The sequence below is a fragment of the Salarias fasciatus genome, chromosome 14 (genome assembly GCF_902148845.1).
Source record: "Salarias fasciatus chromosome 14, fSalaFa1.1, whole genome shotgun sequence".
Classification (NCBI taxonomy): domain Eukaryota; kingdom Metazoa; phylum Chordata; class Actinopteri; order Blenniiformes; family Blenniidae; genus Salarias; species Salarias fasciatus.
In genome coordinates, this window is record NC_043758.1 from 2,128,310 (window position 1) to 2,156,273 (window position 27,964).

At 51.2% G+C, this 27,964-nt stretch overlaps 1 protein-coding gene across 1 annotated transcript; it reads right to left on the reverse strand.

The window, feature by feature from the left end:
- Window positions 1-85: 85 nt before the first annotated feature.
- On the reverse strand, window positions 86-27,893 carry LOC115400098 (latent-transforming growth factor beta-binding protein 4-like). The gene is given in 33 exon segments (XM_030107753.1): window positions 86-1,174; window positions 1,394-1,543; window positions 1,665-1,918; window positions 1,988-2,165; window positions 2,260-2,370; window positions 3,183-3,335; window positions 4,466-4,606; window positions 4,738-4,866; window positions 5,012-5,083; window positions 5,168-5,461; window positions 5,560-5,700; window positions 5,845-5,976; window positions 6,108-6,230; window positions 6,324-6,449; window positions 6,523-6,648; window positions 6,751-6,870; window positions 7,005-7,124; window positions 8,726-8,845; window positions 8,959-9,072; window positions 9,168-9,333; window positions 9,335-9,480; window positions 9,557-9,688; window positions 13,000-13,137; window positions 13,612-14,154; window positions 14,887-15,042; window positions 15,117-15,293; window positions 16,130-16,252; window positions 16,661-16,720; window positions 21,798-21,900; window positions 22,119-22,331; window positions 22,417-22,493; window positions 24,044-24,298; window positions 27,255-27,893. Coding segments are annotated over 33 exon segments (5,379 nt in total). The 5' UTR covers window positions 27,598-27,893; the 3' UTR covers window positions 86-1,031.
- Window positions 27,894-27,964: the final 71 nt, after the last annotated feature.

Genomic DNA, 27,964 nt, shown 5'->3' on the forward strand with positions numbered 1-27,964 from the left:
AAACCTTCATCAAACATCAGTAACGTCACTTTCTGCAAAACCTTCATGAACCTTTAAACATCAATTCAGACTGAAAGCTGCACCGTGAACTTTGACCTTTATTGGATTCTTCACATTCGTATAAGACAGACGAGGAGCTGACGGTGAGTTCAGACTCTGTTCCACTTCAACAGAGCTTAAGAGCGCTTCGTTAGCTAATCATCATGATGACACTTCCACAAGGGATCCAGTTCAGTTAGCTCTGCTGATCTGGACCTTTAATTATGTTTGAGTAGTTTCACATAACAACCAGCCAGCGGCACGTTAGCAACCGCTGTGGCTAGCGACCTGGTGTGGCTAACAGCCGGTGTTGCTAATGGCTAGCGGCTGATCAACAACCGGTGTGGCTAACGGCCGGTGTGGCTAGCAGCAGGTTAGCGACCGGTGTGGCTAACGGCTAGCGGCACGTCAGCAGATCATCGTTGGAATCTGAACAATCAGCAGAGATGAGAGCTTCCAAGCTTTAGATGATGAAATCTGCTGAATTCTATTGATCGACTTTCTTCCTCCGTCAGTCCTCCAGACAGAAAAGAAGGCGGAGTCTGAGAGTTTCACCTGTGGCGTTGCAGCAATCGGGCACAAAAACACAGCTGATGTCCGGTGAGAGCGACCAATCGGGACGCGCCTCATTTGGGTTTTTCCTTCTCGGTAAACTAACGAACAGAAACAATGAAAAGCAGCTGGAGTGGAGCTGAAAACAGGCGTGTTCAAATAAATAATGATCAGGTTATAAAGAAATGGCACAGCAGAGTTAAGAACGATAAAACACGTGAGATTAAAAAAAAACTTTAAATAGTTGTGCTGAAAAATAAATTCTAATAAAAACTAAATAAAGACGAGTGCTAAAGATAAAATGAGCTGCTTTGGTGCAACAGAAGAGTTCAGTCCAGGAGGGATTAGGCTGCTGCAGTCCAGCCAGTTGGATCTGGTCTGGTCCGGTCTGGACCCGGTCTCGTCAGGTCTGACCCGGATCAGATCTGGTCCGAGGCGGTCTACGCAGCCACACAGTGGTTGGTTCTGCGCGACACGACGTATCCTCTTCTGCAGACGCAGCGGAACGAGCCGTCGGTGTTCACACAGCGAGCGTTCACACACGGAAACTCCATGGCAACACTGTCCTCACACTCGTTTACATCTGTGAACACACACACACACACACACACACACACACACACACACACACACACACACACACACACACAGTTTCTCTTAGCTTCTCTTTCTAAGGACTGGATGTTGGTAGATTAGAAAAGCTAACATCAGATTTTAGAGCATCTTCCTCCTCTACTTGTACAGTAACTCGCTCCTCTGTCTCTGATCTGTGTTACACCTTCATGACGTTCAGGTCAGTTACCGATGCAGGTCATGGAGGTCATGTCCAGCTCGTATCCGGGGTAACAGTCGCAGGTGTAACCCTCGGCAACGCGGATACACCGGCCGTTCTCACAGCCGTGCAGTATCCCACAATCCTCAGCGGCGCTCAGGCCATAGGACTCGTAACGCCCTGGTGAGGAGGGGGAGGAGGGGTGGAGGAAGAGGGGATGGAGCAGAGGAACCAGCTGTCTTGTGTTCGTCTCACATCAAGCATTGAGAGGTTTTGCGGCTCCGTCAGGTCTCGTACTCACTCTCGTACAGCCTCCTCGGCGCTCCTGCTCCTCCTCTGCTCCGGTCGCCGTACGGGGGGAACGGCGGCCCCGGCCTCCACCTCCCGTCCTCCTCCTCCCCCTCCTCCCCGCCGGGCAGCGGCGCCAGGCTGAGGGCGGGGGCGTCGGGCCGCGCCCCGAACCCCAGGTCGGCCCGGGGGTCGGCGGGGAGGCGGAGGGAGGGGGTGCGGCCGTCGGAGGGGGGGACGAAGTCTCCTTCAGAGAAGTAGCCGGTGCTGGGGGAGAGACGGACAGGAGTCAGACCGAGCAGAGGACGCCGCTCCGCCGGACGGAGAACACCACACCTGAAGTCAGGGCGACGGTACGAATCTTCCGGCAGGCCGACAGAGGCGGGGCTCCGCCCCCCGAAGCCCCGCCTGCTGCCCCCTGCTGGGGGGTAATCCTCATAGTCCGACCGGCTGAAGTCTCTGCCGGGAACCAGAACAGGAGGGAAGAAGTCCAGACCGTACGGCGGAAAGAGTCCTGAAGAGCAGGACACGGATGAAACCAACATCTGTTCTCCTCCTCACACCTGGAGAACATCTGAGAACAGCCACCAAACCGGGCTTCAGCTCACCTCCTCCACCCCCCGCTCCTCCTCGCACTCCTGCCTCAGGCCCGGCGGGGTCTGGATAAAGGTCCGGCGACACCGGAAGAGGAACGGAGCTGCACAGGCTGGCGTAGTCCTCTGCACAGAGACAGGCGGACTCACAAAACCACCAAACCACCAAACTACCAGGTCCAGGTCAGGTCAGTGTCCGACGGCTGCACTGTGAGACTGTTCTTGGTTGTTGACAAGTCAGTGTTGGCTGTTGTTGGGGTGTGAGGCTGCTGGTGTGTCAGACTGTTGGTCGATGTTGGCGTGTGGGTGTGAGACTGTTCGTGGCTGTTGATGTTCCAGGCTATTGGTGTGTGAGACTGTTGGTTGTTGGTGGTGGTGGTGGTGACTCCGACTGTTGGTGTGAAGGAATATTGGTTGATATTGTTAGTGTGTCAGACTGTTGGCTGTCGTTGGGGTCTGAGCCTGCTGGTGTGTCAGACTGTTGGTGTGTGAGAGTGTTGGTTCATGTTGATGTGTCACACTGTTGGTAGTTGTTAGTGTGTCAGATTGTTGGCTGTTGTTGGGGTGTGACACTGCTGGTGTGTCAGACTGTTTATGTTGCTGTGTGAGACTGCTCGTGGTTGTTGATATTCCAGACTACTGGGGTGTCAGACTGTTGGTTGTTGTTGTTTGTTGGTGTAAGGGATTGGTTGATGTTGTTAGTGTGTGAGACTGTTGGTGTGTGAAAGTGTTCATATCGCTGTGTGACAGTGTTGGTGGGTATTGATGAGTCAGACTGTTGGTGTGTGGGACTATTGGTTGATGTTGTTAGTGTGTCAGATTGTTGGCTGTTGTTGGGGTGTGACACTGTTTATGTTGCTGTCTGAGAGTGCTGGTGGTTGTTGGTGTGTCAGACTGTTGCTTGGTGTTGATGAATCAGACTTCCGGTTGGTGTTTACCGGAGTCGGATGGAGGGCAGAGGGCACAGCCCATCCCCCAGCCGTCTCCATACAGACAGCAACAGTCGGTAAAGGTGACCTGAGCCCCCAGCAGAGGACTCTGACACAGCAGGTCTGCAGAGACCTGCTGCCAGCAGACCGACAGGTTCTCATCTGGAGGACGGGAAAGAGGGACAGGAGGGACAGGGGACATGGGACAGACACAACAATCATGAAAACAGGAATCACACATGATGGACAAGTGTGGAAACAATGAGTGTCATTTTTTAAAGACAGCTGAGACCCAAAACAATCTTCTGGACCGTCAGTGTCGTCCAGCCCCGGTTCTTCGAAGATGGTAAATGGACTACACTTATACAGCGCTTTTTCATCTGCATTAGCAGAGACCAAAGCGCTTTACACTGTATTATCACATTCACCCATTCACACACACATTCACACACCGGTGGAGGCGGCTGCCATGCAAGGCGCTCAGTCCACCCACCGGGGGCAATTCAGGGTTCAGTGTCTTGCCCAAGGACACTTCGACATGCAGACAGGGGGAGACGGGAATCAAACTAACAACCTCCCGATTATCAGATGACTGCTCTCCCCACTGATCCACAGCCACCCCTGAAGATGAGCAGAAAACCGATCCAAACCTGGCATACTTCACATAGCCGCAATCAACTCTGGACTGTTTCATGTCCAACCTCTGCCCTATGGCCAACCTCCACCCAATCTCCAACCTCCCATTCCTGTCTACAATTTTGAACGGGTGTAGCCTCACCGCTCCAAAGCCACACGGCCTCCAAAGATCTGGACAAAGCTTTCAGTCTGGACTCTGGCCCAAACACTGGACTGAAACAGCTCTGCTCAGAACATCCATCCTCCTCCACCTCACTGCTGCCTTCAGCACCATCCACCTCTCCATCCTCCTCCACCTCACCGGCCCACTGCAGCAGCCTCCTTTCTGATTTACCCTCCAAGCAAACTTCAAACGCCTCCACCCATCTCTTCAGCCACACCCGCTCACCTCCATCAACGCTGTCCTTCAACATCTCCACTGGCTCCCTGTCAAACAATGCAGAACATTCAAGCTCCACCTCCTCAACCACAATGCCCTCCATCACCAGGCCCCCTCTCTTTACTTTCTTTAATTCGAGAATGAAACAGATGCAGTCAGAGAAGAAGAAATCAACCTGGAATCTGAGATGCTCATTCAGACGTCAGGAGAAAATGCGCCTCTATGCAGACGACAGCAGTGTTTCTGGTCCAGTGCGTCACACTGCGGGGGGTCTTACCCACGGTGAGGTGGGACGAGTTGACGCAGTTCCTCTGGGTGTCGTCCAGGACCAGCGGCGGCGGGCAGCTGCAGTAATACGAGCCCACCGTGTTGACACAAACTCCGCCCACACAGCTCTCTTCCTCACACTCGTCGTGGTCTGAGAGACACACACACACACACACACACACACACACACACACACACACACACACACACACACACACACACACAGGATTGACGGGTGGGCAGGGGGAAGGCTGAGGGGCGGGGAGGCGGAGGGTTTCGTACCGACACACTCCAGCAGTGTGCTGTTATAAACGTATCCGCTGGAGCAGTAGCAGCTGTATCCCGGGATGTTGTTCACACACACGCCGTTCTTACACACCTCTGGATGGAAGCGTTTACACTCGTCCACATCTGGAAGAGCAGAGTAAAAGAAGAAGAAAGAAAAAGAAGTTATTTTAAAGTGTTGATTTTATTTTAAAAGTGTGTGTGTGTGTTTGTGTGTGTGTGTGTGTGTGTGTGTGTGTGTTTGAGCGTGTGTGTGTGTGTGTGTGTTTACCAGTGTAACTGAAGGCCCCTGCTCCAGCTGTGATGTACCCTCTCCCACTGGGGCACAGAGACAGAAACTGGGCTGAAACACACACAGACACACGGGCGGTGGTTGAGAGCTCGGCGGCTGACCTCTGACCCTGCGGCCGTGCCGTGGCAGTCTCACCTGTGTGTGTGGGGGGGCAGCGGTGGTACTGGCAGCCCAGGCCCCAGCCCTCCCCCACCGTGCAGCAGCACTCCTGCTGGCTGCTGTTGGTGGCCAGCAGGCTGCAGGTGCCGCGGTCCGCCAAGTGGTAGTAGCACTCTCTCAACTCCCCGGGCCGAGGGGGGGGCAGGTCCACAGCGTGAGGGGGGGCGGAGGGGGAGGAGGAAGAGGAGGAGGAGGAGAAGGAGGAGGAGGAGGACGACGAGGACGAGGACGAGGAGGAGGAGGTGGAGGTGGAGGAGGAGGGGAGTCTCGCTGTGTCGAAAGGAAAATCACACTCTGACTGGAAGACATCCTCACCATTATCTGTGTGTGTGTGTGTGTGAGACCTTTGTCCATAGTGACGTGCGTACCTGCTGCTGTCCTCACACACTCTCTGCTGGGGGGGTCGAACTCAAGTCCCACTTGGTCACACACACACTGGAAGGATCCCGCCATGTTGACACAACGAGCCGAACCGCACACACCCGGCTGAGACACACACTCATCCACATCTGACACACAACGACACATAAACGCGTTCACGGCTCTGTGAGCTCAGAGGGCTTGTGTGTGTGTGTGTGTGTGTGTGTGTGTGTGTGTGTGTGTGTGTGTGTGTGTGTGTGTGTGTGTGTGTGTGTGTGTGTATGGACACTGACCTGCACACCGGCCGCCGTCCGTCCCCTGGTAGCCCGGCTCACAGGAAGTGAGACAGCGGAACGAACCGATGGTGTTCTCACACCGCTGAGACACACACACGGACCCACCAGAGGACACACACTCATCTACGTCTGAGGGGTGGGGGGGGGTGGGGGGGGTGGGGGGGGGGGGGGGGGGGGTCAGTGAAGCTGAACAGAGTTCTTAGACCAATACAGTGTGTGTGTGTGTGTGTGTGTGTGTGTGTGTGTGTGTGTGTGTGTACCGAGGCAGGCGGTCCTCTCAGGGTTGCTGGTGAAGCCGGTTTGACACACACAACTGAAGGAGCCGTCAGTGTTCACACATCTTCCATCTGAACACACACCAGGCCTGACACACTCGTCCACATCTACACACACACACACACACACACAGACACACACACACACACAGGATAAAGGTTACTGACTGAAGTGAAGCCGGAGCCGGCGCGGTGGCTCACCAAGACAGGCCGTCCGGTTGGCGCTCAGTCTGAACCCGGGGGAACACACACAGGTGAAGGAGCCGGGTGTGTTCACACACTCCCCCCGGGAGAAGCACAGGTCGCCCTCCACACACTCGTCGATGTCTGAGAAGAGCAGCGGCCGATGACTGAGGAGTGGGTGAGAGGTGGACGGCGGACGGCGTGCTGCTTCGCTCACCTCTGCACTGCCGCCCCAGGCCCACGGTTCGATACCCGGGCGCGCAGTCGCACCTGAAGGAGCCGGGCGTGTTCACACACAGCTGCTCCGCCTCACACACTCCGACACGCACACACTCGTCCACATCTGCAGCAAACAGCAGAGAGACAGAGGACATTGTTCCTGTCAAGTGTCAGAAAGTTCTGGAAGGTTCCGGGTGTCTCTGGCCGCTCCGGCGCCATTTGTCACCTTGACAGACGCCATTCAGGCTGCTGAATCCCGGCTGACAGGAAACACACCGGTACGAACCCACCGTGTTCACACACTGCTGCCCCGGACACTGGGAATCCTGCGCACACTCGTCCACATCTGGGACAGACACACACACAATTTGGAGATTTCATTGTTCACAGACCTAATAAAGACTTGCATTTTCATTGTGTGTGTGTGTGTGTGTGTGTGTGTGTGTGTGTGTGTGTGTGTGTGTGTGTGTGTGTGTGTACCTGTACACTCTCCACTGACACTCTGGTATCCAGATGCACAGTCCACACAGCTGTAGGATCCCTCAGTGTTCACACACTGCTGACCGGGACACGACTCAGAGTTCTCACACTCGTTTATGTCTGCAAACCCCCACACACACACACACACACACACACACACACACACACCAGAGGATATTTAGTTATAAGAATAAAACATATCAGCGGACCCACCACCCGCCGAGGGAACCGTAGGGGCCGGGTGCAGTGTGGATTGGGCGGATTGGGTGGCAGCCGACGGCAGGGTGCACGGCGACCCGATCCTTGGACACAGAGACTACCTCTAGGGACATTCCATGTCCCTAGAGGTCCCTAGAAATCCCTAGAGGTATGTCACCTCGTTGCGGGGGGAAGGAACCCGAGCTTGTGAGGGAGGTCGGGAGGAATCGGGCTCACCTCCACACACATCCTGGGCTCTGGAACCCAACCTCTCATGAGCACCCTCCAAAGGGTGCTCGAGGGTTCGTGGGAGTTCTTGTGTGGGGTGCTTCGGGAATACGGAGTCCGGGGCCCCTGTTTAAGGGCCATCCGGTCTCTGTATGACTGGAGTAGAAGTCTGGTCCGCATTGCCGGTAAGTCGGACTTGTTCCCGGTGCATGTTGGACTCCGGCAGGGCTGCCATTTGTCATCAGCTCAATCTTTATGGACAGAATTTGTAGGTGTAGCCAGGGGTAGGAGGGGGTCCAGTTTGGGGACCACAGGATTTCATCTTTGCTTTTTACAGATGATGTTGTCCTGTTGGCTTCATCGAACCTGGACCTGCAGTATGCTCTGCGGCGGTTCGCAGCCGAGTGTGAAGTGACATGGATGATGATCAGCACCTCCAAATCGGAGGCCACGGTCCTCAACTGAAAGAAGGTGGCTTGCTCTCTCCAGGTCGGTGGAGAGACTCTGGCCCAAGTGGAGGAGTTTAAGTATCTTGGGGTCTTGTTCACGAGTGGGGAACGGATGGAGCATGAGACTGACAGGCGGAGCGGTGCAGCGTCTGCAGTGATGTTGTATCGTTGTATCGGTCGTTGTATCGGTCCATCGTGGTGAAGAAGGAGCCGAAAGGCGAAGCTCTCGATTGACCGGTCAATCTATGTTCCCACCCTCATCTATGGTCATGAACTTTGGGTCATGACTGAAAGAACAAGATCCCGGATACAAGCGGCTGAAATGAGCTTCCTCCGTAGGGTGGCTGGGCGCTTCCTTAGAGATAGGGTGAGGAGCTCAGTCACCAGGGAGGAGCTCAGAGTAGAGCTGCTACTCCTCCACATTGAGAGGAGCCAGCTGAGGGGGCTCGGGCATCTGTTTAGGATGCTTCCTGGACGCCTCCCTGGGGAGGTGTTCCAGGCATGTCCCACCGGGAGGAGACCCTGGGGAAGACCTAGGACATGCTGGAGAGACTATGTCTCTCTGCTGGCCTGGGAATGCCTTGGGATCCTCCCGGAAGAGCTGGAGGAAGTGTCTGGGGACAGGGAAGTCTGGGCATCTCTGCTGAGACTGCTGACTCCGCGACCCGGTTCCAGACAAGAGGTAGAGAATGGATGGATGGAACATATCGTTGAGTGATGTGAGTTTAATCTATAGGTGGCAGCGTTGAGTAATTTTTATTTTTCTGTGTGTGTGTGTGTGTGTGTGTGTGTGTGTGTGTGTGTGTGTGTGTGTGTGTGTGTGTGTGTGTGTGTGTGTCTTTGTACCTGTACATAGTCTGTTGGTCAGTGTGTATCCAGCACGACAGGACACACACCTGTAAGATCCCACAGAGTTCACACACATCTGCCCAGGACACTGAGATGGTTCTGCACACTCATCAATATCTACACAAAAACAAACACACATAACAGAGAGTTATTTCTTCTCTGACTGATTGATTGACTTGTTGACTTATTGATTGACTGACTGACTGACTGACTGACTGAATGATCCATACCTGTGCAGGTGTTGTTCTTGAGCTTGTAACCATGATGACAGACACAGCGAAAGCTTCCAGGTGTGTTCTCACAGCGACCATTGGAGCACGGAGCCTGACGACACTCGTCAATGTCTGGAACAGATACAACAACACAATCCATCTCCTTCACCGTGTTTGTGTTACCTGTGCAGATGTGTGTGATGCCTGTGCAGGTGTGTGTGTGTTACCTGTGCAGAGCCTGTTGAGCAGTCCGTAGCCTGGCCTGCAGGACAGGCAGCGGTACGAGCCCTGAGAGTTTATGCACTCCTGCCCGGGACACTGCAGAGGGTCCAGACATTCGTCCACGTCTGAAACGAAGCAGACTTCAGAGCCACTCCGGCCCAGCGAGGCGTCATCGGCATACAGTCGTTCCACAGCCATGTTTACCTGTGCAGGTGTTCCCGCTGAGCTTGTAACCGAGGTGACACACACACCTGTAGCTGCCCGGCGTGTTGTCGCAGCGGCCGTGGCCGCAGGGATTCTGCACACACTCGTCAATGTCTGAGGATCCGCCGGGAGACACGTTAACTCCAGATCACCTGCTCTCACCTGAGCCCGCCGGCGAAGCGTGTCTCACCTTGGCAGTGTGTTCGCTGGGAGCCGAGCTGGAATCCCTCGTCACACACACACGTGTGTGTCCCACCGGGCTGATCCACACACAGGCCACGCCCACACACGCCTGGTCTGCTCTCACACACACCTCGCACTGCTGCAAGTACATAGACACACACACACACACACACACACACACACACACACACACACACACACACACACACACACACACACACACACAAACATTTAGTTTCAGTACCTGTAAAGATTTAATGTACCATATTGGCCCAAATAAAAGACGATGTTTTTTTTCAGAAATTGTCTCCTCCAAAATGGGGTCGTACGATAATCGAGGACTAGATTGTCGTTATACATCCACGCTGCTAGATGGAGCCAAAGTACCGGTGACCAGGACGTAAATGGAGCGTCACACAATGATCTGATGAAAAATGGAGGAACGTGACCATCTGGAACTAAGGACACTAGACAAGTGAGCAAACAACAGAGGCGAAGTTTTGATGCCAACTTTAAACTGATGTTTCAACACAGCAGAGTCAATAAACAACTGCCAAGCTCCCAAGATATATTAAACTTAATTATTAATGCATATGAAGTTGAATAGAACTTGCATTTGATGGTTATCAAGTTATTTACATCACTAATGCAGTTATTGAACCTTTGAGGTTCTTATTTGTTGCTTATTCACTGAGTCATAGCCTCAGATTTTGAGAAAGGGAATATAGTTTATTTAATGCTGCAGTAATATTTCTTGATCTCATATCACATATAATGTTGTCTATGTTGTAAGTTTTCCTAGAATAACTGTACAATAAAAACTTGTTTTATGAGTCACCTTATTGTCTTCAACATATTTTTATTTTCACAAAATGATATTTGAAAACTTGAAAATTCCCGGGGAAATTTTGGCTTTGTGCCTGCCAGCTGCTTCCGAATATGTGTGTGTGTGTGTGTGTGTGTGTGTGTGGTGTGTTTGTGTATTTGTATAACTTCTCCATACTCCTCCTGTGAGCTCTGAGCTGCGATCAAATGGAAAAGACCGAAAAACCTGCAAGAAGTTACAAAAAGCAGAAAAAAGTTACAAAATCTTGAAAAAGTTGAAAACATCTTAAAAATGTGGAAAAAAGCTGATAAAGGCTGAAAAAGTTGAAAAAGGGTTAAAAAATTAAAAAAAAAAATTGAAAGAAGCTGAAAAGGGTTGAAAAATTGAGAAAAGTTGAAAAAAAGTAGAAAAAGTTACAAAAAGTTCAGAAATGCTGAAAAAATGTCACAAAGTTGAAAAAGCAGAAGAGAGCAGTAAACAGCAATAGAGTCAGTTTCAGAGTAACAGAGGATCAATAGAGCTCCAGTCTTAATGGAAAACTCCAGACTCATCAAGCAGCAGTCAGCACAACAGGTGTGTCTGTTGCAATGGAGACCAGCTGCACAACAGCCATGACAGTGAATCAGTACTTTTTCATGCAGTGCGCATGGTTGAAAAAATGGCGTTTCTCGGGGACCGAGGGGCGAAATTGAAAAAAGTTTTTTCACAGTGTGAATCACAAGCCTTTCATGGATGTGTCCTGAAAATGTCATGTCTGTAGGATCATCCATTAAGCCATACCGATTGTGTGAACACGAGTGAAGTTTTGGATTCAGGCGTCTCCGAAATGTATTGGAGCGGATGGGAGAAAATCCTGCGCTCTCCTCAAACAAATGCCTCTGGAGAGAGAACCGTCTGAGATAGAGACAAAGGCTACGTTCACACTGCAGGGCTTAATGCTCAATTCGGATTTTTTTGTGAAATCCGATTTTTTTGCGAGTTCGTTCACATTTACAATGAAATGCGACATGTATGTGATCTCCCGTCTGAACGGAATACCACCCAAAAGTGTCCCGCATGTGCAGAAGAGGACAGAACAACGTCACGCAGCAGCGCGCTTCAGTGTTTGCGGAACTCACAAACAAGAAACAGAATCTGTAGCTTTTCAAGCGTCGATGATTGATTTAAGAACTGATAAAACACGCCTTCTTACAACTGAACACTGAGCAATCATTTGAGCACAGCGCTTCTAATCAGCTGCGCTGAGCTCCGTCTGTGTGTGTGTGTGTGTGTGTGTGTGTATGTGTGTGTGAGAGAGAGAGAGAGAGGGAGGGAGAGAGAGAGAGAGAGAGAGAGAGAGAGAGAGAGAGAGAGAGAGAGAGGGAGAGAGCGCACATGTGGATATTATTTATTTTTTTCTCTCCATTGTCCTGGCGCTGCAGAATTTAGCGAATGAGAAGGAAGAGAGCCAAGTTTTTGGCCATGGCGTTTTGTGGGGCAGTGGCAGCAACATCCGTCCAGAGAGACGCAGCCAGGAGTGGTGGGACAGTGATGTGAGAGGCTTTGATGATACGGAGTTCAATAATAATTTTCGGATGACAAGAACTCCCTTAATGTACGTCTGCGAGCGCCTTTTTTTAACACTCACGGTAAGACACACGTCTTCGGCGCCCCATATCGTGATGTGTCGGTCGGATAAATGCGACCTGGCCGTTCAGACTGAAGTCGCATGGCAAAAGATCAGATACGTATCGGATTTAGCACCACATATCCAAGTGGCCTGGGTCGCATTTGAAAAAAATCGGATCTGTGTCGTTCAGACTGTCAGGAAAAGATCCGATACAGGTCGCATAGGGGCAAAAAAATCAGATTTGGGTCACTTCAGCCTGAAGCGTGAACATCGCCAAAGTGACTCAATTGTATGTGTCACAAGAAAAATCCCTACGTTTTGAGGGGTAATGTCCAGATTGAGCCAGAAATGTGGCCAGGAGGACAAGTACAGATTTTTTGTTTTGGTTTAAATTGAGAGCTTCCCCCACTCTAACCGCCACTCTCCCACTCTAGCTTTTCCAATACGCACCCATGATAAACTCCAAAAACGGCTGAAATTCTCTCCGTACTTGAAGGCTCACAGTTTAAATTTGGTAAAAGATATTGAAATGAGGTTTTCACAGGTGTGTAGAGGACAAAAATGCCTACGTTTTGGTGAAAACATGACATCTCTGAAAGTATGGCGACTCACCGTGGAGTTGTTCGGGGATGAATTTTTAGTGATTTTCAGAAAAAGTCTATGGGAAATGAATTTGACGAAAATGCCGGTTTTTGGGAATTTTCTCGGCAATGTTTTGCTGGAACGCCAAGAAAAGTCATAGAACACTATTCCCGGAATTTAGACACGTTTTTATGTGACTTTTGTGGTGCTGCTCCAAACGGTGCAGGACTAGTTTTCCGGCAAAGTTTTTGTGTCAGAAGAATAACAATTATTATAAAATGTCGACCTTTGATGAGGTCCGCCTGGGATAGTAATCTTTGGACCTTGCCAAGGCAGGCACAAAGAAATAGGGGTCGTCTTAGAATTAGAGTCGTCCTATATTCGGGCCAATACGGTAAATCAGCACAGATTTGCATGGAGATGCTCCACTCACTGAGGACTTTGTTGGGTCGGGGTGTCGAGTTCACAGCCGGTCGAGTGTCCCTTCTGTCTGCAAGCTGCTGAGGAAGAGACCCGGAGGAGGAGGAGGAGGAGGAGGAGGAGGAGGAGGAGGAGGAGGAGCGAGCTCCTGCTGAAATGACACCACCAGTGGACAATGATTCAACATGAACTGTAAAATAAATGTTTTCTATCTGGAACCTGTGCATCACTTCAAGGTTGCAGAAGGAACTTTTGATCGTTCCCACTGTTCCAAGTAGTTCCATTGTTCCCGGTGTAACGTGTCCTTCAGCCTGTGTTGGACTAACATTGCGTCTGGATGTATCCTTAATGTCACCGGTGTCCCCAGTCTCCCCAGTATTGTCAGTGTCCTCAGATTTTCACAATCTCCCCAGTATTCTAAATGTCTCCGGTATTCTAAATGTGCCCAGAATTCCCAGTGTTCCCAATATTCCCAAAGCCTCCAGTATTGCCAAAGTCAGCAACCAGAGCCCCAGTGTCATTACCAGTTTTAAACAGAACATCAGGTTTCCTACGGTGGCGTTTCTCTACTCTTCAGTCGCTCGCTCACCATGGAAACAGACCCCGTTAGTTATTTCTTAGTTACCTTGACTCCCACTGGACGCTGGCCTCTGTTGAGCCCTGGATGATGGAACGGAGTCCGGCTGGCTCTGCTGGTCCAACAGTCCCCCCTGGCCGGCCGTGGCGCCCCCGGTGCTGGGCTGTACGGGCCGAGAAGAGGACCGGGAGATTGGAGGAGGCTGAGGATGGAGCTGGGGCGGACGCTGAGGTGGAGCTTGAGGTTGAGGTTGTGGTTGAATCCGTGGTGGAGGCTGGGGCGGAGCTTGTGGTTGAATCCGTGGTGGAGGCTGGGGCGGAGCTTGTGGTTGAATCCATGGTGGAGGCTGGGGCGGAGCTTGTGGTTGAATCCGTGGTGGAGGCTGGGGCGGAGCTTGTGGTTGAATCCGTGGTGGAGGCTGGGGCGGAGCTTGTGGTTGAATCCGTGGTGGAGGCTGGGGTGGAGCTTGTGGATGACTGTGTGTGGTCACAGCTGGTCCAGGTCTGGAGCTGCTCCCTCCAGCAGATGAAGTTTGTTCAGGCTGAGAACTTGAAGCACTGCTGCTACTTGATCCAGAACCAGAACCAGAACCTGGCAGTGAGACAACAGCACAAAATGAGCTTCTTCAGACTCTCCTGAAATCCCACGTTTCACTAGAAAGGCTTCTAATTCTGGTAAAAACAGCAGGGGGAACGGACCTGTTCTGAGGAACCGATTCATCAAAGCTCTGGACCCAACCTTTGGTCCACAGATCCTCCAGTCCATCTCAGAGACACTCAGTGACTCAGTGACAGTGAAGAAAACCTCCGGTGGAACCCTCGACTGGACCCCCACCCCCCAACCCCACCCTGATGCTCGGACAATGTGGCTGATTCCATCAAATTAACCCTACAAGAAGAACATCTGACTGCGATCAGATCTCTCTGCCATCACCACGGCAACCAGTTACCACCATAACTTGAAGTGGGAAAGAGGACTCACAACCTCAGAGTCTAAACCAGTGAGACAGGTGGAGACGTGAAGACTCTCCACCTCTGAGGTTAGAAACCACTGCAGCAGAAGTTGGACTCTCCTTTAGCTTTTTGACTGTTTTCCAGTCTACTTGTCTCGTCTGTCTCACTGCGCTCCCACCTCGTCCTCACTGGAGTCACCATAGCAACCGGAGTCAGCAGCTGATTGGCTGGTTGCATAGTGTCCCTCTGTCTCATGTCAGTGAAGGGTTTTTGAAGTTGGATCACTTCTCAAACCAGACGTCTGTCCTGAAACTGTCCCGATCTGTTTCACAGTGAACGTCGGAGAAGTCAGTCGGCTGAGGCACGTTACCGTGGCGGTCCTGGTTACCGTGGCGGTCCTGGTTGCCATGGGTTACCAGCTGAGCTCCTCGGCCGCCCAGCTGCTCGTTGACTCTCTGGTTGAACTGAAGAGCCGAGGCGGAGTAGTGGTACCCGGGTCCGGCGGGGCAGATCTCCTTGAAGGCCACTGCAGACGCAGGCAGACAGAGCGGTGAGCGGCCACATCGCCCCCCGCAGGCAGAGAGGAGAGTTTCAACGCACCCGAGCCGAAGTAGGGGCAGCGCTCGCAGCTGGGGCCCCAGGCCTTCCCCACCCGGCTGCAGCAGCAGATCTGCTTGGTGATGCTCTTCAGGATGGGAAGAGAACAGGAGGACGGTCCGAGACCAGGACCCAGGACCCGGTGACACTGACCCTTCTCCTCCGAGATCACACTCTGGGCTGAGGGGCGGGGCAGGGAGGAAGAGGAGGGGGAGGAAGGGGAGGATCAGCCAACGGGACAGAGAGACAGCGGCTCTTCAGACAACAACAATAATCTGACAGAAATGAAAACCTGTCAAAGACTCCACACAGAATATGCCGTTTCCATGGCAACGTTTCAGGTGAAAACACGTCATTTCCGTGTTTTAGTTTGGCCTCTACACAGCAGCGTTGTGAAGAACAGGTGTTCAAACTGTTGGTTCTGGTAAAGGAACCACACACACACACACACACACACACACACACACACACACACACACACACACACACACACACACACACATACAGCAGAGTTTCACAACAGCTGTGTAAGGGAGCCATTTTTGAAATGCTGTGTTTTCAGTGACTCTGAGCAGCGTTGCCATGGAAACGGACAATCAAATCTCAACTGGAGTTTTCAGTTGTCAGTCTCCTTGGTGACGCTGCGTTCACACCGAGACGCCGCTGCGGCCGGAGCTCATCCGTTACCGGGCGGACCGGCATCCTGCACCTCCTGCTCCTCCTCAGAGAATGCCAGTCAGAATAAGGTGGAACTCCCGTCAGAGTGACGTCTGCTGATCTGCAGCAGGGTCTGGATTCACCCGGCAACAGGAAACCGGACAGAACAATGCAACGCCCATCACTTCAGTTCAGTTCTGATGAACAAACGTTAAAGATTCAGAGTCAGGATTTCATCAAAAGTTCTTAAATCGTCCTGATGGGAGTCCACCTTATTCCTGTGTGCGTGTGTGTGTGTGTGTGTGTGTGTGTGTGTGTGTGTGTGTGTGTGTGTGTGTGTGTGTGTGTGCGTTACTTACAGATGCAGATTCCATGTGTGGCGTCGAGGATGAACCCCGCCTGACACACACAGCTATAGCTCCCCCTGGTGTTCACACAGAGACCGTTCTCACAACGCCCCGGCTGGAGGCACTCATTCACATCTACACACAAACACACACACACACACGCGCGCGTTCACATGCGTCAAAAAACACTTCCCAAAAATGAAAACACGTTACCACCCTATGACTCCAGTCTAGATGGTATACTGTTATACAAGCACACACACACACACACACACACACACACACACACACACACACACACACACACACACACACAGTCTCTCCTCTGGTGTGTGTGGGTCAGTGAGAGAGGAGCAGAGAGGCTGCTGTGGAAACATCTGTCCAGCTCAGGCTGCCAAGGCTACCAGGAACACACAAGATGAGCAGCGAGGAACTACTGCAGCACACTTCCACTACACAACAAACTGCACGTGTGTGTGTGTGTGTGTGTGTGTGTGTGTGTGTGTGTGTGTGTGTGTGTGTGTGTGTGTAGTTTAAACTCACCCACACACTCCGTCCCATTGCTGTGTTCAAACCCAACTGGACAGTTGCTGGTGTTTTTAACTGTAGACGAACAGGTTCATTGGCAGAAAAAGATCAATTAGAAAGAACAACTTTATGTGAAAAATACAAACATTTCAAACCCACAGCCAGAGGGGTGTGTCTGTGTTTCAGATGGGGGTTTGTCTATAAGCGGTGTCAACGTTAACAATTTTTTTCTACACATGTAACTGGGACTTCTAACCAACGTGTAACCCATTACATGGCACGTCAGAGATTTATCTTTTTCTATTGCCGTTGCGCTATATGACCACTAGAGGGATCTGTCTCTATTGAAGTACAGTTCCTTATAATCACATTAAATCAAAGACATTCCACTAGTTATTAGACAACAGGGCCACCATTTCAGCTATTAAGTTTACATGCTCACTAAGTATCTTTTCACATTTGATTTGTTGTATATATAATCCCTCATGCTATTGTGAACCGCTAGTGGTAGTGGTATTGTAAACCAGCTTTGCCTGACACGGCCTACACCCAAGAGTAGTTTCAGTTTGAAAAGCTGCCACACAGCGCTCCGCTTGTTGTTAGCTACCATCGCGCCCACAAGTGAACTTGAACGCAAGTCTGTTTCAGATGGAGGGGTGTGTATATGTTTCAGATTTGGTGGAGTGTACATGTAACGAGCCCGGCCGGGCTCAGCCCGAAGGGGTGACATGGGCCAACCCTCAGGCGGACCCACCGCCTGCCGAGGGAACCGTAGGGGCCGGGAGCAATGTGGATTGGGTGGCAGCAGACGGCAGGGTGCCCGGCAGCCCAATCCTCAGACACAGAGACTAGCTCTATAGGGACATGGAATGTCACCTCGTTGGGGGGGAAGGAGCCCGAGCTTGTGAGGGAGGTTGAGAGGTACCGGCTAGATGTAGTCAGGCTCACCTCCACACATAGCCTGGGCTCTGGAACCCAATCCTCGAGGGATTTGGACTCGAGGGATTTGAAGGGTTGGACTCTCCACTTCAGCCCACCTTGGTGAGAGGCTGTGTGGGTTTGCTTATAGCCCAGCAGCTCAGCCGCCATATGTTGGAGTTCTCCCCGGTCAACGAGAGGGTTGCATCTCTGCACCTTCGGGTGCATTGATATGTAACTCAATGTTGTTGCGGCTTACGGGCCGAACAGCAGTGCAGCGTACCCAGCCTTCTTGGAGTCCCTGGGAGGGGTGCTAGACAGTGCTCCAGCTGGGGACTCCATTGCTGTACTGGGGGACTTCAACACTCACGTGGGCAGCGAGAGTGAGACCTGGAAGGGGGTGATTGGATCGCACAGCCTCCCTGATCTGAACCCGAGTGGTGTTTTGTTGCTGGACTTCTGTGCTAGTCACAGTTTGTCCATAACGAACACCATTTTTGAGCACAGGGGCGTCCATAAGTGCACTTGGCAACAGGACACTCTAGGTTTGAGGCCGATGATTGACTTTATCGTCGTGTCATCTGACCTCTGACCTTCTGTCTTGGACACTCGGGTGAAGAGAGAAGCAGAGCCGTGGACCGATCTCCACCTGGTGGTGAGTTGGATTCGCTGGCGGAGGAGGAAACCGGACAGACTTGGCAGACCCAAACGTTTTGTAAGGGTCTGCTGGGAACGTCTGGTGGAACCCTCTGTCAGCAGGGTTTTCAACTCCCACCTCCGGGAGAGCTTCTTTCATGTCCCGAGGGAGGCTGGGGACATTGAATCCGAGTGGACCATGTTCTCCACCTCCATTGTCGAAGCAGCTGCCCGGAGCTGTGGTCGTAAGGTCTCTGGTGTCTGTCGTGGCGGAAACCCCCAAACCCGGTGGTGGACACCGGAAGTAAGGGATGTTATCCAGCTGAAGAAGGAGTCCTATCGAGCCTTGTTGACTCCAGAAGCAGCTGACAGGTACCGGCAGGCCAAGCGAACTGCAGTCCGAGTGGTTGTGGAGGCAAAAACTCGGGTCTGGGAGGAGTTCGGGGAGGCCATGGAGGAGGATTACCGGTCGGCCTCGAGGAAATTCTGGCAACCTGTCCAGCACCTCAGGAGGGGAAAGCAGGTTTCCGCTAATTCTGTTTACAGTGGAGGTGAGGAGTTGCTGACCTTAACTGGGGATTTATAGGATGATGGAAGGAATACTTCGAGGACCTCCTCAATCCCGTCGCCTCGGGTCCTGGTCGCAAAACACTCGACCAGCTCTATACATTCCAAAGGGGCTCGAGGGTTGGAGAAGGCGTTCCACCATGTCCCTCCTGGTGCCTTGTGGGGGGTGCTTCAGGAATACGGAGTCCGGGGCCCCTTGCAAAGGGCCGTCCGGTCTCTGTGTGACCGGAGAAAGCATCTGGTCCGTCCTTTGAGGATCAGCACCTCCAAATCCGAGGCCATGGTCCTCAATCGGAACAAGGTGGCTTGCCCTCTCCAGGTTGGTGGAGAGACTCTGGCCCAAGTGGAGGAGTTTAAGTATCTTGGGGTCTTGTTCACGAGTGGGGGACGGATGGAGCGTGAGACTGACAGGTGGATCGGTGCAGTGGCTGCAGTGATGCGGTCGTTGTATCGGTCCATCGTGGTGAAGAAGGAGCTGAGCCAAAAGGCAAAGCTCTTGATTTACCGGTCAATCTTCGTTCCCACCCTCACCTATGGTCAGGAGCTTTGGGTCACAACCGAAAGAACAGAATCCTTCATACAAGCGGCTGAAATGAGCTTCCTCCGTAGGGTGGCCGGACGCTCTCTTATTGATAGGGTGAGGAGCTCAGTCACCAGGGAGGAGCTCGGAGTAGAGCCGCTATTCCTCCGCATTCAGAGGAGCCAACTGAGGAGGCTCGGGCACCTGGTTAGGATGCCTCTTGGACGCCTCCCTGGGGAGGAGTTCTGGGCATGTCCCATCGGGAGGAGACCCCAGGGAAGACCCAGGACACGCTGGAAAGACTGTGTCTCTCGGCTGGCCTGGGAACGCCTTCGAATGCTCCTGGAAGAGCTGGAGGAAGAGTATGGGGACTGGAAGTCTGGGTATCCCTGCTTAGACTGCCCCCCCGGCGACCCGGCCCTGGATAAGCGGTGAAAAATGGATGGATGGATGGATGGATGGATGGATGGATGGATGGATGGTACATGTAACGTAAATATTTCTGGCTCCAGATTAAACCGGTTTCTTCAGGATTGTGAAGTCAGAGCAGCTCTGGAGGAGCCACAGCCCAACTCAACAACACTGATGATGTTTTGTTTATTAAAACATTTTCTCCTTCTCATTGGAGACATTTTCACGTCAATCCCAAACATGATCCAGCTGGCAGAGTGCGTCATGGAGTTCTGCTTTAAAAGGTGTGTTGCATCACTGATCTGAAGTCAGACTGCAGCCAACACACAGTGTGCGTGTGTGTGTGCGTGTGTGTGTGTGTGTGTGGTGTGTGTGTGTGTGTGTGTGTAAGAGAGAGAGACAGAGAGAGAGAGAGAGAGTGTGTGTACTGCACACACAGATGCAGATGTTCAGTGTGCTAAAGGCCTCCAGTCCCACAGAGCTGCATTCCTTCACTGTTAGTCAGCTCTACTCCATCACAGTGTGTGTGTGTGTGTGTGTGTGTGTGTGTGTGTGTGTGTGTGAGGACCCTTCATTCAGTTACTGTATGTCCTCATAATGATAGAAACACAGATAGGAGTGTGTGATAAGGTTGATTATATAAGCAGACCGTTGTGAACAGAGCAGGTGACTCGTGGAGCTCCTCGGGGCTCGAACCGAGGATCCGGTCAGATCAAGTTTCAGCTCCCACTGCGGCCCATTACTGATTGGTCACATTTGTAGAACTCCAAACATAAACAAGCTGGATGTTTGTGAGGCTGAACAGAAGCACCCGGAGCGGCGGGAGGACCCTCCCACTGGGCTTCGGTTCAGTCACGGAGCCAGATGGATTCTGAAGCCACGCCGGCCTGTTTCTGATGGATTCAGAGATGTACAACACATCAAATCTGGAGTTTACGATGATGTGCACGCCACTGACGGGACGGAACGTAGCTCTTCGGTTAGATATGAGCCGTAAAGTAAGTTCTGCTGCTGAATGAAGACCGATGAATAAGATGCGTCTGAATGAACCGCAGGAGTTCAATACAGCTGAGTGGGTCAAGGAGCAGAAGAAATGGCCAAACGTCAGTAGCCGGATGTCCACTCTTACCTGATCGACACACCGATGGACTATTAGCACAGACTAGAGTGACCTCTGACCTCTGGTAGTTGGTGAATTTCCCCCTGACGTCTGTTTCACAGGACAACAGAACTCTGAGTTTTACTGGAATTTACAAACATTACAGTCAGATATGATCCAGATGGATGCGTCCATTCAGCTCAGAATATTGTTTTAATATATTTTTATTCCACAGAATTGTTGAATCTTTAGACTCATTACCAGGAAGCCCTAAAAACACTTTTGATTTTTCCTCCTTTTTGTCGTGATCAATTGTGCGTCTCGGATGGGTCCATTTCTAAAAGACGCATTTCAGGACGAATTCCGGCCAAAATATTGTTGTATTACAAATTCTATTCTACAGGCATGATTGAATCCTTTTTTCCTCCATTTTGCCATGAACACCATGCTTTGCTGCCTCGGGCCCACACTTACCTCTGTTTCTTTGTGCTTTTGCACATTTGTGGTTCAGAGTTCACAGACATGCTGATAAATTTAGGACTGTTCTGTACCATGGAAGAAAAACTCAGTGGTGACTTGAATGTATACAAATGTGTGTGTTTGGATTACTTATTGATTAAATATGATGTTGATATGATGTTGAGTTGACAGAGGAGAAAACATCAGACGGTAGAAATCGACAGAAGACGAGTCGTGTCTGAGAGGCTGAACCGGACGTTTTGTTTCCTCACTTCAGATTCAAAAAGCTTTTCCTGTTCGGACTTCAAATCGAACACATGAGTAGAAGTGATCTGAATTGACGAGGTGCTGAAGTTTAACAAACAGTAGAGGATCCAGATATGAGCCCTGAGGAACACCACAGAGTTTTCTTAAAGTTACACTTCGGGGTTCATCTGAACGTAGAACTTGAAGGTGTGTATGTGTGTGTGTGTGTGTGTGTGTGTGTGTGTGTGTGTGTGTGTGTGTGTGTGTGTGTGTGTGTGTGTGTGTGTGTGTGTTACCTGTGTTATCAGGACAGAGGACACAATCTGTGATGCCCCAGGCCTTCCCAATGCCTTTACAGCACATCTCTTGACTCCTGAGGCCGGGAAGAGGAGAGCTGCACTACACACACACACACACACACACACACACACACACACACACACACACACACACACACACACACATACATAAACACAGTTTTAACATACAGTAAACAGTATGTGAGTCGGAGTCATAGATTTAAGATAAAAACTTAATGTTTAAATTTGTGTGTGTGTGTGTGTGTGTGTGTGTGTGTGTGTTGGGGGGGAGTCCGTGTTCTTCAGAGACGTTCTCACCTGTCCGTCCTTCACCTCTCTGAAACAGTACTTGAAGCCAGACTGCTGTGTGTAGGTCCCGCCCCCCCTCACCGTCTGGGCCTGGACCCGAGCTCTTGCAGGGGCAGGGGCGCCAGCCGAGCCCGAGGAGGAGGAGGAGGAGGAGGAGGAGGATGAGGAGGATGAGGAGGATGGGGCGGGCAGCGTCCGTAGGCTGGGACTGAATCCAGACAGCTAAGACAACAAATCAAACATGAGCGACAGCCGCTCACTGGATGACTGACAGCTGGATCGCCCAATCAGAAGTGGCCCTTCACACCTTGATGACCCTGTGGATGTTGACGGTGGCTTCGGGGGGGTGCTCCACTCGAACCTTCACCATGGACGGGCTGGGAGCTGCAGATACACGGAACACAACCCCAGGCTTCAGAACCTCGTTTCCATGATGACGATTCCAGTGAAAACACACTGGCCCTCATTTATCAATCGGTAGTACGACGGTATACGGGCGTACGCCCATCGTACGTTCATATGAAAGACAGGATCTTCATTTGTCAATATGATCGTGATCGTTCGGAGAGATGAAATCTCCACAGGTCGGACATCGTGGAGCAAGTTTCAGTCAGTGTGGATTTGTGGTGCAGCGCAGAAAAACCTGGCAGAGCGTGAAAATAACTATAAGGCAAACCTCAAACATGTCATGAAGCACAGGCAGCACATATTCAGTGCATATTACAAAGTAAAACGATAAAAAATGAAATAATGTCCTTACAGAATATCTAATAAAATCCCCCCTATGTGGGATTAATGAAGGATTTTTTAACTTTTAATAACTCCGCTGGTTCCTCCTGTTTTAACAGTGTGAAAAGACACACCCACTGCTGCGGAGCAGCTTCAGACCCAGACCCGCTGCTGTTCAGCCCCGAAAAGATGTGAATTTATTTTGGCCAGTGCAGTTTTACACAATATTGCATTGGCTGATAGAATTACTTTTGATGCATCGGCGCCACGAGAGGTCCCGATGTGGAAACCGGCATGCTGGACGGGGGAGACAGGACCTGAAGAACCACTACACTAAATAAAATCTAAAGTTTAGCAAATTATTTATTTAATCAGTGATGTGAAGCCAGTAGCCTGGAAAATAACATATTAGCTGAAGGGAGATTAAATACAGACAGAGGACGTTTAGTCTAACATTTTATTAAGGCTTTGCCAAAGATTTTGCTAAAATCGCTCCTTTTCCGTGTTTGACCTCAGTGGGCGGGGCTTCAGAACCATGCATATTTCAGGGCGTAACATGTTAATGATGATCAAATTCAGCCGCGGTATAGGTATCAACACCCAATCATTCAAACACTGATACCGGCAAGGTACGGAGGTTTCAGTAATGCCGTGCGAGACCGTCGTACGATGAGCTCAACGTTCAGATATACACCCCTTTGAAAGATCGTTTGATAAATGAGGGCCACTGTGTTTTTCCCCTTTTCATTTCAGAAAAGTTTCATGTTTACATGGAAATGTTGTCCGTTCACACACACACTAGCATGTTGAGCCACTAGTTAGCGCTGTTGGTTGCATCAATAATGAAACCAGTTTTGCATTTTCACTTTAAAGAATGAGGAATTTACTTTAAAAATCCCATCAAGGAGTTCAGATGCTTCAGCTAATTTCAGTAAGTCATCGCAGACTAAGTCTGAAAAAGATTTTTCGTGACAACTAAGAAAACTTTTAGATAAAAAAAAGTTTTCACTGTGAATATGATGTGAAAATTTTAACAAAGTGATTTGATTTTCACCAAATTTGTCAAACGTTCCTCCGACACGATCCTCCGGAAAAAAAGAAAAAAAAAGAAAAAAAAACAAAACTATTAAATATTTGAGAAGAGGTCAAAATGTGTTGGAAGACTTCTAAAAACCATATCTGAGATCTGATGTGAAAGGACTGACCTCCGGCTGTCTCCACTTCCTGGCTGTGAGCGAGCGGCAGCAGGAACTCCGAGCGGCTGAGCTCCTGGCTGGGGGACGAGGACGAGGACGAGGACAAGGACGAGGACGAGGACGAGGACGAGGACGAGGACGAGGACGAGGACGAGGACGAGGACGAGGGGATCTGGCAGAACCTCCCAGTGAAGCCTGGAGGACACAGACAGCGGTCCCTCTGGAGACACACTCCCCCGTTCTTACAGAGCAGCGGGCAGACGACTGCGGGAGAGACAGACAGCAGACCGGATCACCGACAGAACCACGCTCTGGAAGAGGAACGGTTCCTCAGCTGTGAAAGAGACAAACTTGGTCTTCACCGTTCACGGTTCCCTACGATTCTAACAAGACGACGTCCAAAGAACTGAAACAAGCTGAAGCTAATGAAACGACTGGAGACCATCTCAGGACGAGTTCTGTAGCAGCAGGATCCTTCTCTGGATTCTCCGATGCTCCCAGAATTCCAAAAAGTTCCCAATGTACCCCACTATTCCCAGTCAACCGTTATGTATACAGGCTGGTCTCACTGAGACTCCGAGTCTCACTTTCAAGAGCGACCTGTGGAGTGGGTAGCAGCAAACATTCCTCTTAGAATTCTCTAATATTCTGTCCCCAGCATTCCTTGTGTTCTCAGTTTCCCATGTGTTCCCTGTATCCCTACCATCCCCATGTTCCCACTGTCTCCAGCATTTCCAGCATTCTCCACTGTCCCCAATGTTCCCAAAATTTTCCAAAAAATGTCCCCAAGATACTCAGTGTTCTTCAGTGTGCATCAGGAGTTTCTGTGTCTCCAGTATTCACAGTGTTATCAGAGTTCTCCAGCATTAACCAGCGTTCCAATAGTTCTATTGTTTTAATATTCCCAGTGTTCCCAACGTCTCAAGTATTCCCAGAGTGAAATGTCCTTCAGCCTGTGTTGGACCAGCTGTGTGTCTTGATGTCTTTGACAGTGGGGTGAGCTCCCAGTATTCCCAGTGTCCCCAGTGTCCCAAGTATTCCCAGAATTCCCAAGTATTCCCAGTATTCCCCGGTATTCCCAGCATCCCCAGTATTTCCAGTGTCCCGTATCCCCAGTATTCCCAGTGTCCATAATATTCCCAGTATTCCCAGTGACCCCAGTGATTCCAGTGTCTCCAGTTTAGCCAGTGATCCCAGTTGAAGTGGAGGAAAGTACTGGATTTGTGCTCTCTTCTGAATTGTGTGTGTGTGTGTGTGTGTGTGTGTGTGTGTGTGTGTGTGTGTGTGTGTGTGTGTGTGTGTGTGTGTGTGTGTGTGTGTTCTGAATGTTGTTGTTGCAGTAAACCGAGGTCACACTCCATCTTTAGACTCTACTAAATATTCCCAGTGAAGAGTTTTCGTCCTGTTTCCATGGACACAGTTTTCCATCCAGGTCCAAACAGTGAATTCCTGCAGCTGATTGGCCGATTCAAGAGCCTGTTTCCATCAGCAGGAAGGAAGGAAGGAAGGAAGACGTGTTCTTGGAGGCATTTCTCGCCTCTAAGTGGTCGGGGTCTCACGGAACGCAGCAAAGCATTGTGGGAGTTGCTGCCACTGCTCTGAAGTTGTGGAGGTGAGAGCGCAGCAAGCGTGTGCCAGCCGAGCCAATCCTCACTTCCTGTTTCCTGTCATTGTTACCCAGTGAGCCGACAGCTTCGAGGAGTCCACGAGAAAGGAAACGGAGCGAAACTCTGTCCCTGCTTTTAGCGCGTTAGCATAGGCGTTAGCACTGGAGTTAACAGCGGAGTCGACACGGGAGTTGGTGCTGACATTCGACTTGATGGCTGAGTTGGCGACGGAGTTGGTCGTGGCGTTTCCATCGCAGCTGGAGTTTGCGTTGGAGTTGGCATCAAAGTTTGAGCAGAGTTGGTGGTGGAGTTAAGGTCAGACGTAGTGGTGACGGTGTCGGAGCGGGAGCTGGCATCAACGTTTGCAGGAGGTTGGGGTTGAAGTTGGAGTTGGCGGTGGAGCTGGCACCAGTTGGCATCGGAGTTGGAGTCCGAGTTGGAGTTGGCAGTGGGCCATGGAGATGGCTTCAGAGTTGGCCACCAGAATGGGCCAAGTTAGCTCAAGAACTAATCGTTCTTGAGCTAACTTATCGAGAACTCACCGAGCAGATGGGCTCATGATCAGTGGAGTGTCACACGGGGGGGCGGGGCTTAGGAAAGGCACAAAAACCTGCCTCCGGGGGCGGGGCTTCAACATCTGGATGAGAACAATCTTAAAACACGCCCACTGACTGATTGGTCCCGCCCACTTTATCTCAGAACTTCTCTTTCTGGCTGTTTGGAGAAGATTACCGACTGTTGCTTTGTGTGGTTCTGTTGTCGTTTGTATCTCTGAGTTTCTGTTCGGTGGTTTTTGAGTCAACTTCAGTCATTTTGAATATCTCAGAACATCTGAGTCGCAGTTATTTGGTGTCTTCTGGGTGTGTGCTCAGTGTTGTGCTGTGGGTCTGGTGTGAAACTCGCCATGTTCACATGGAACCGGAATGTTCTTGGATTGAGGCAGAACGGAAGCGGGACATCCTGAAGCGAGGACGCAGGAAATCAGGTCTGATTCTTTAAATCTGTTTAAACCTGCGGTTTATTGCTTCGTCATCAGACTGAAAACAAGAAGCGCTTACTCGTTTCCATGGCGACAACGATACACATGTGGGTGGCGTTGTTACAGTATGTGGTGCATTCAAGGACTGGGGAACTTGTTCTCACAAACAGCAGGGAAAATGTAAAGAACCAAATGAAAATACAACCTTCCACTGCAGAGAGCACACCTGAGAACAGCGCATGCAGACAGTGGTTCAGGAGCGTTCACAGGCGATGGTTTTAGAGGTGCTGGCAGGAGATGGGCGAAAAAGTGTTGACGGGTGATGCTTTAAGTGTTGACAGATTGAGAGAACGAAAACGATGGATTTCAGCAGTGTCGGGGAGTTCATGCGGTGGTTTCTGTGTTTTCAGCCTGGTTCTCTTTCATTGTACAGCTGCTCTGCTAACATTCCATCACCTCCCTGACCTTTGACCTCTGTACCTGTCAGACATCGGATCAAAGTTCATTCCTCTGCTTCTACATGTCAGGTAAACGTGGAGGACTCGGTTCTCCTGCTGTCAGTTGTTCCTGCAGCAGAACCACTTCCTGTTTCTGTCAGCATGAAAGCAGTGGAGGAGTGAAGAGTTGGACTCACAGACTCTGAAGCCCGGTCCGTGGGAGCCCGGTCCGTGGGAGCCCGGTCCGTGGGAGCCCGGTCCGTGGGAGCCCGGTCCGTGGGAGCCCGGTCCGTGGGAGCCCGGTCCGTGGGAGCCGTCCCTCCGGTCCATGGCGCTGCTGGACAGCGTGGTCAGGTTCCCTCTCTGACACGAGTTCACACATCCGTTCTGGCTGCAGAGCACCTTGCAGACCGTGGGCGTGAACATCACCTGGATGACGTCCGCTGCTCCTGCTGCTCCTCCTGCCGCCTGTCCGCCAGCCGGCAGGGCGAGGGAGAGGAGGATGAGGAGGGACAGAGCGCAGCGCGGCGGCTGCAGCATGTCGAGCGCTGCGGTCAGACGCTGGTTGTGCGCTGCATCGCTGGAAACGTTGGTCTTTACCTCACTCTGCCTCTGCGGTGGAGTGAAAACACAGGAGAAAAAAAGAGGGAAGGAAGGAGGAAGACCACCTCCTCCTCCTCCTCCTCCTCCTCCTCCTCCCCTCGCTCCTCGGACTCGGGCTCAGATAATTGAAAGCAGTGTGCAGGACTGGGCCCGCGTCCAAGCTAAATGTTTAGCAGGGATCTGGTCCACGGGTGAGCGGCAAGCGGGCGAGCGAGCATGACTCAAGCAGCCTCGCTCTCCCCTCCTCACTCCTCCTCCTCTATCTCTGCTCCGTTTCATAACGCCCTGCAGAACATGAGGCCCA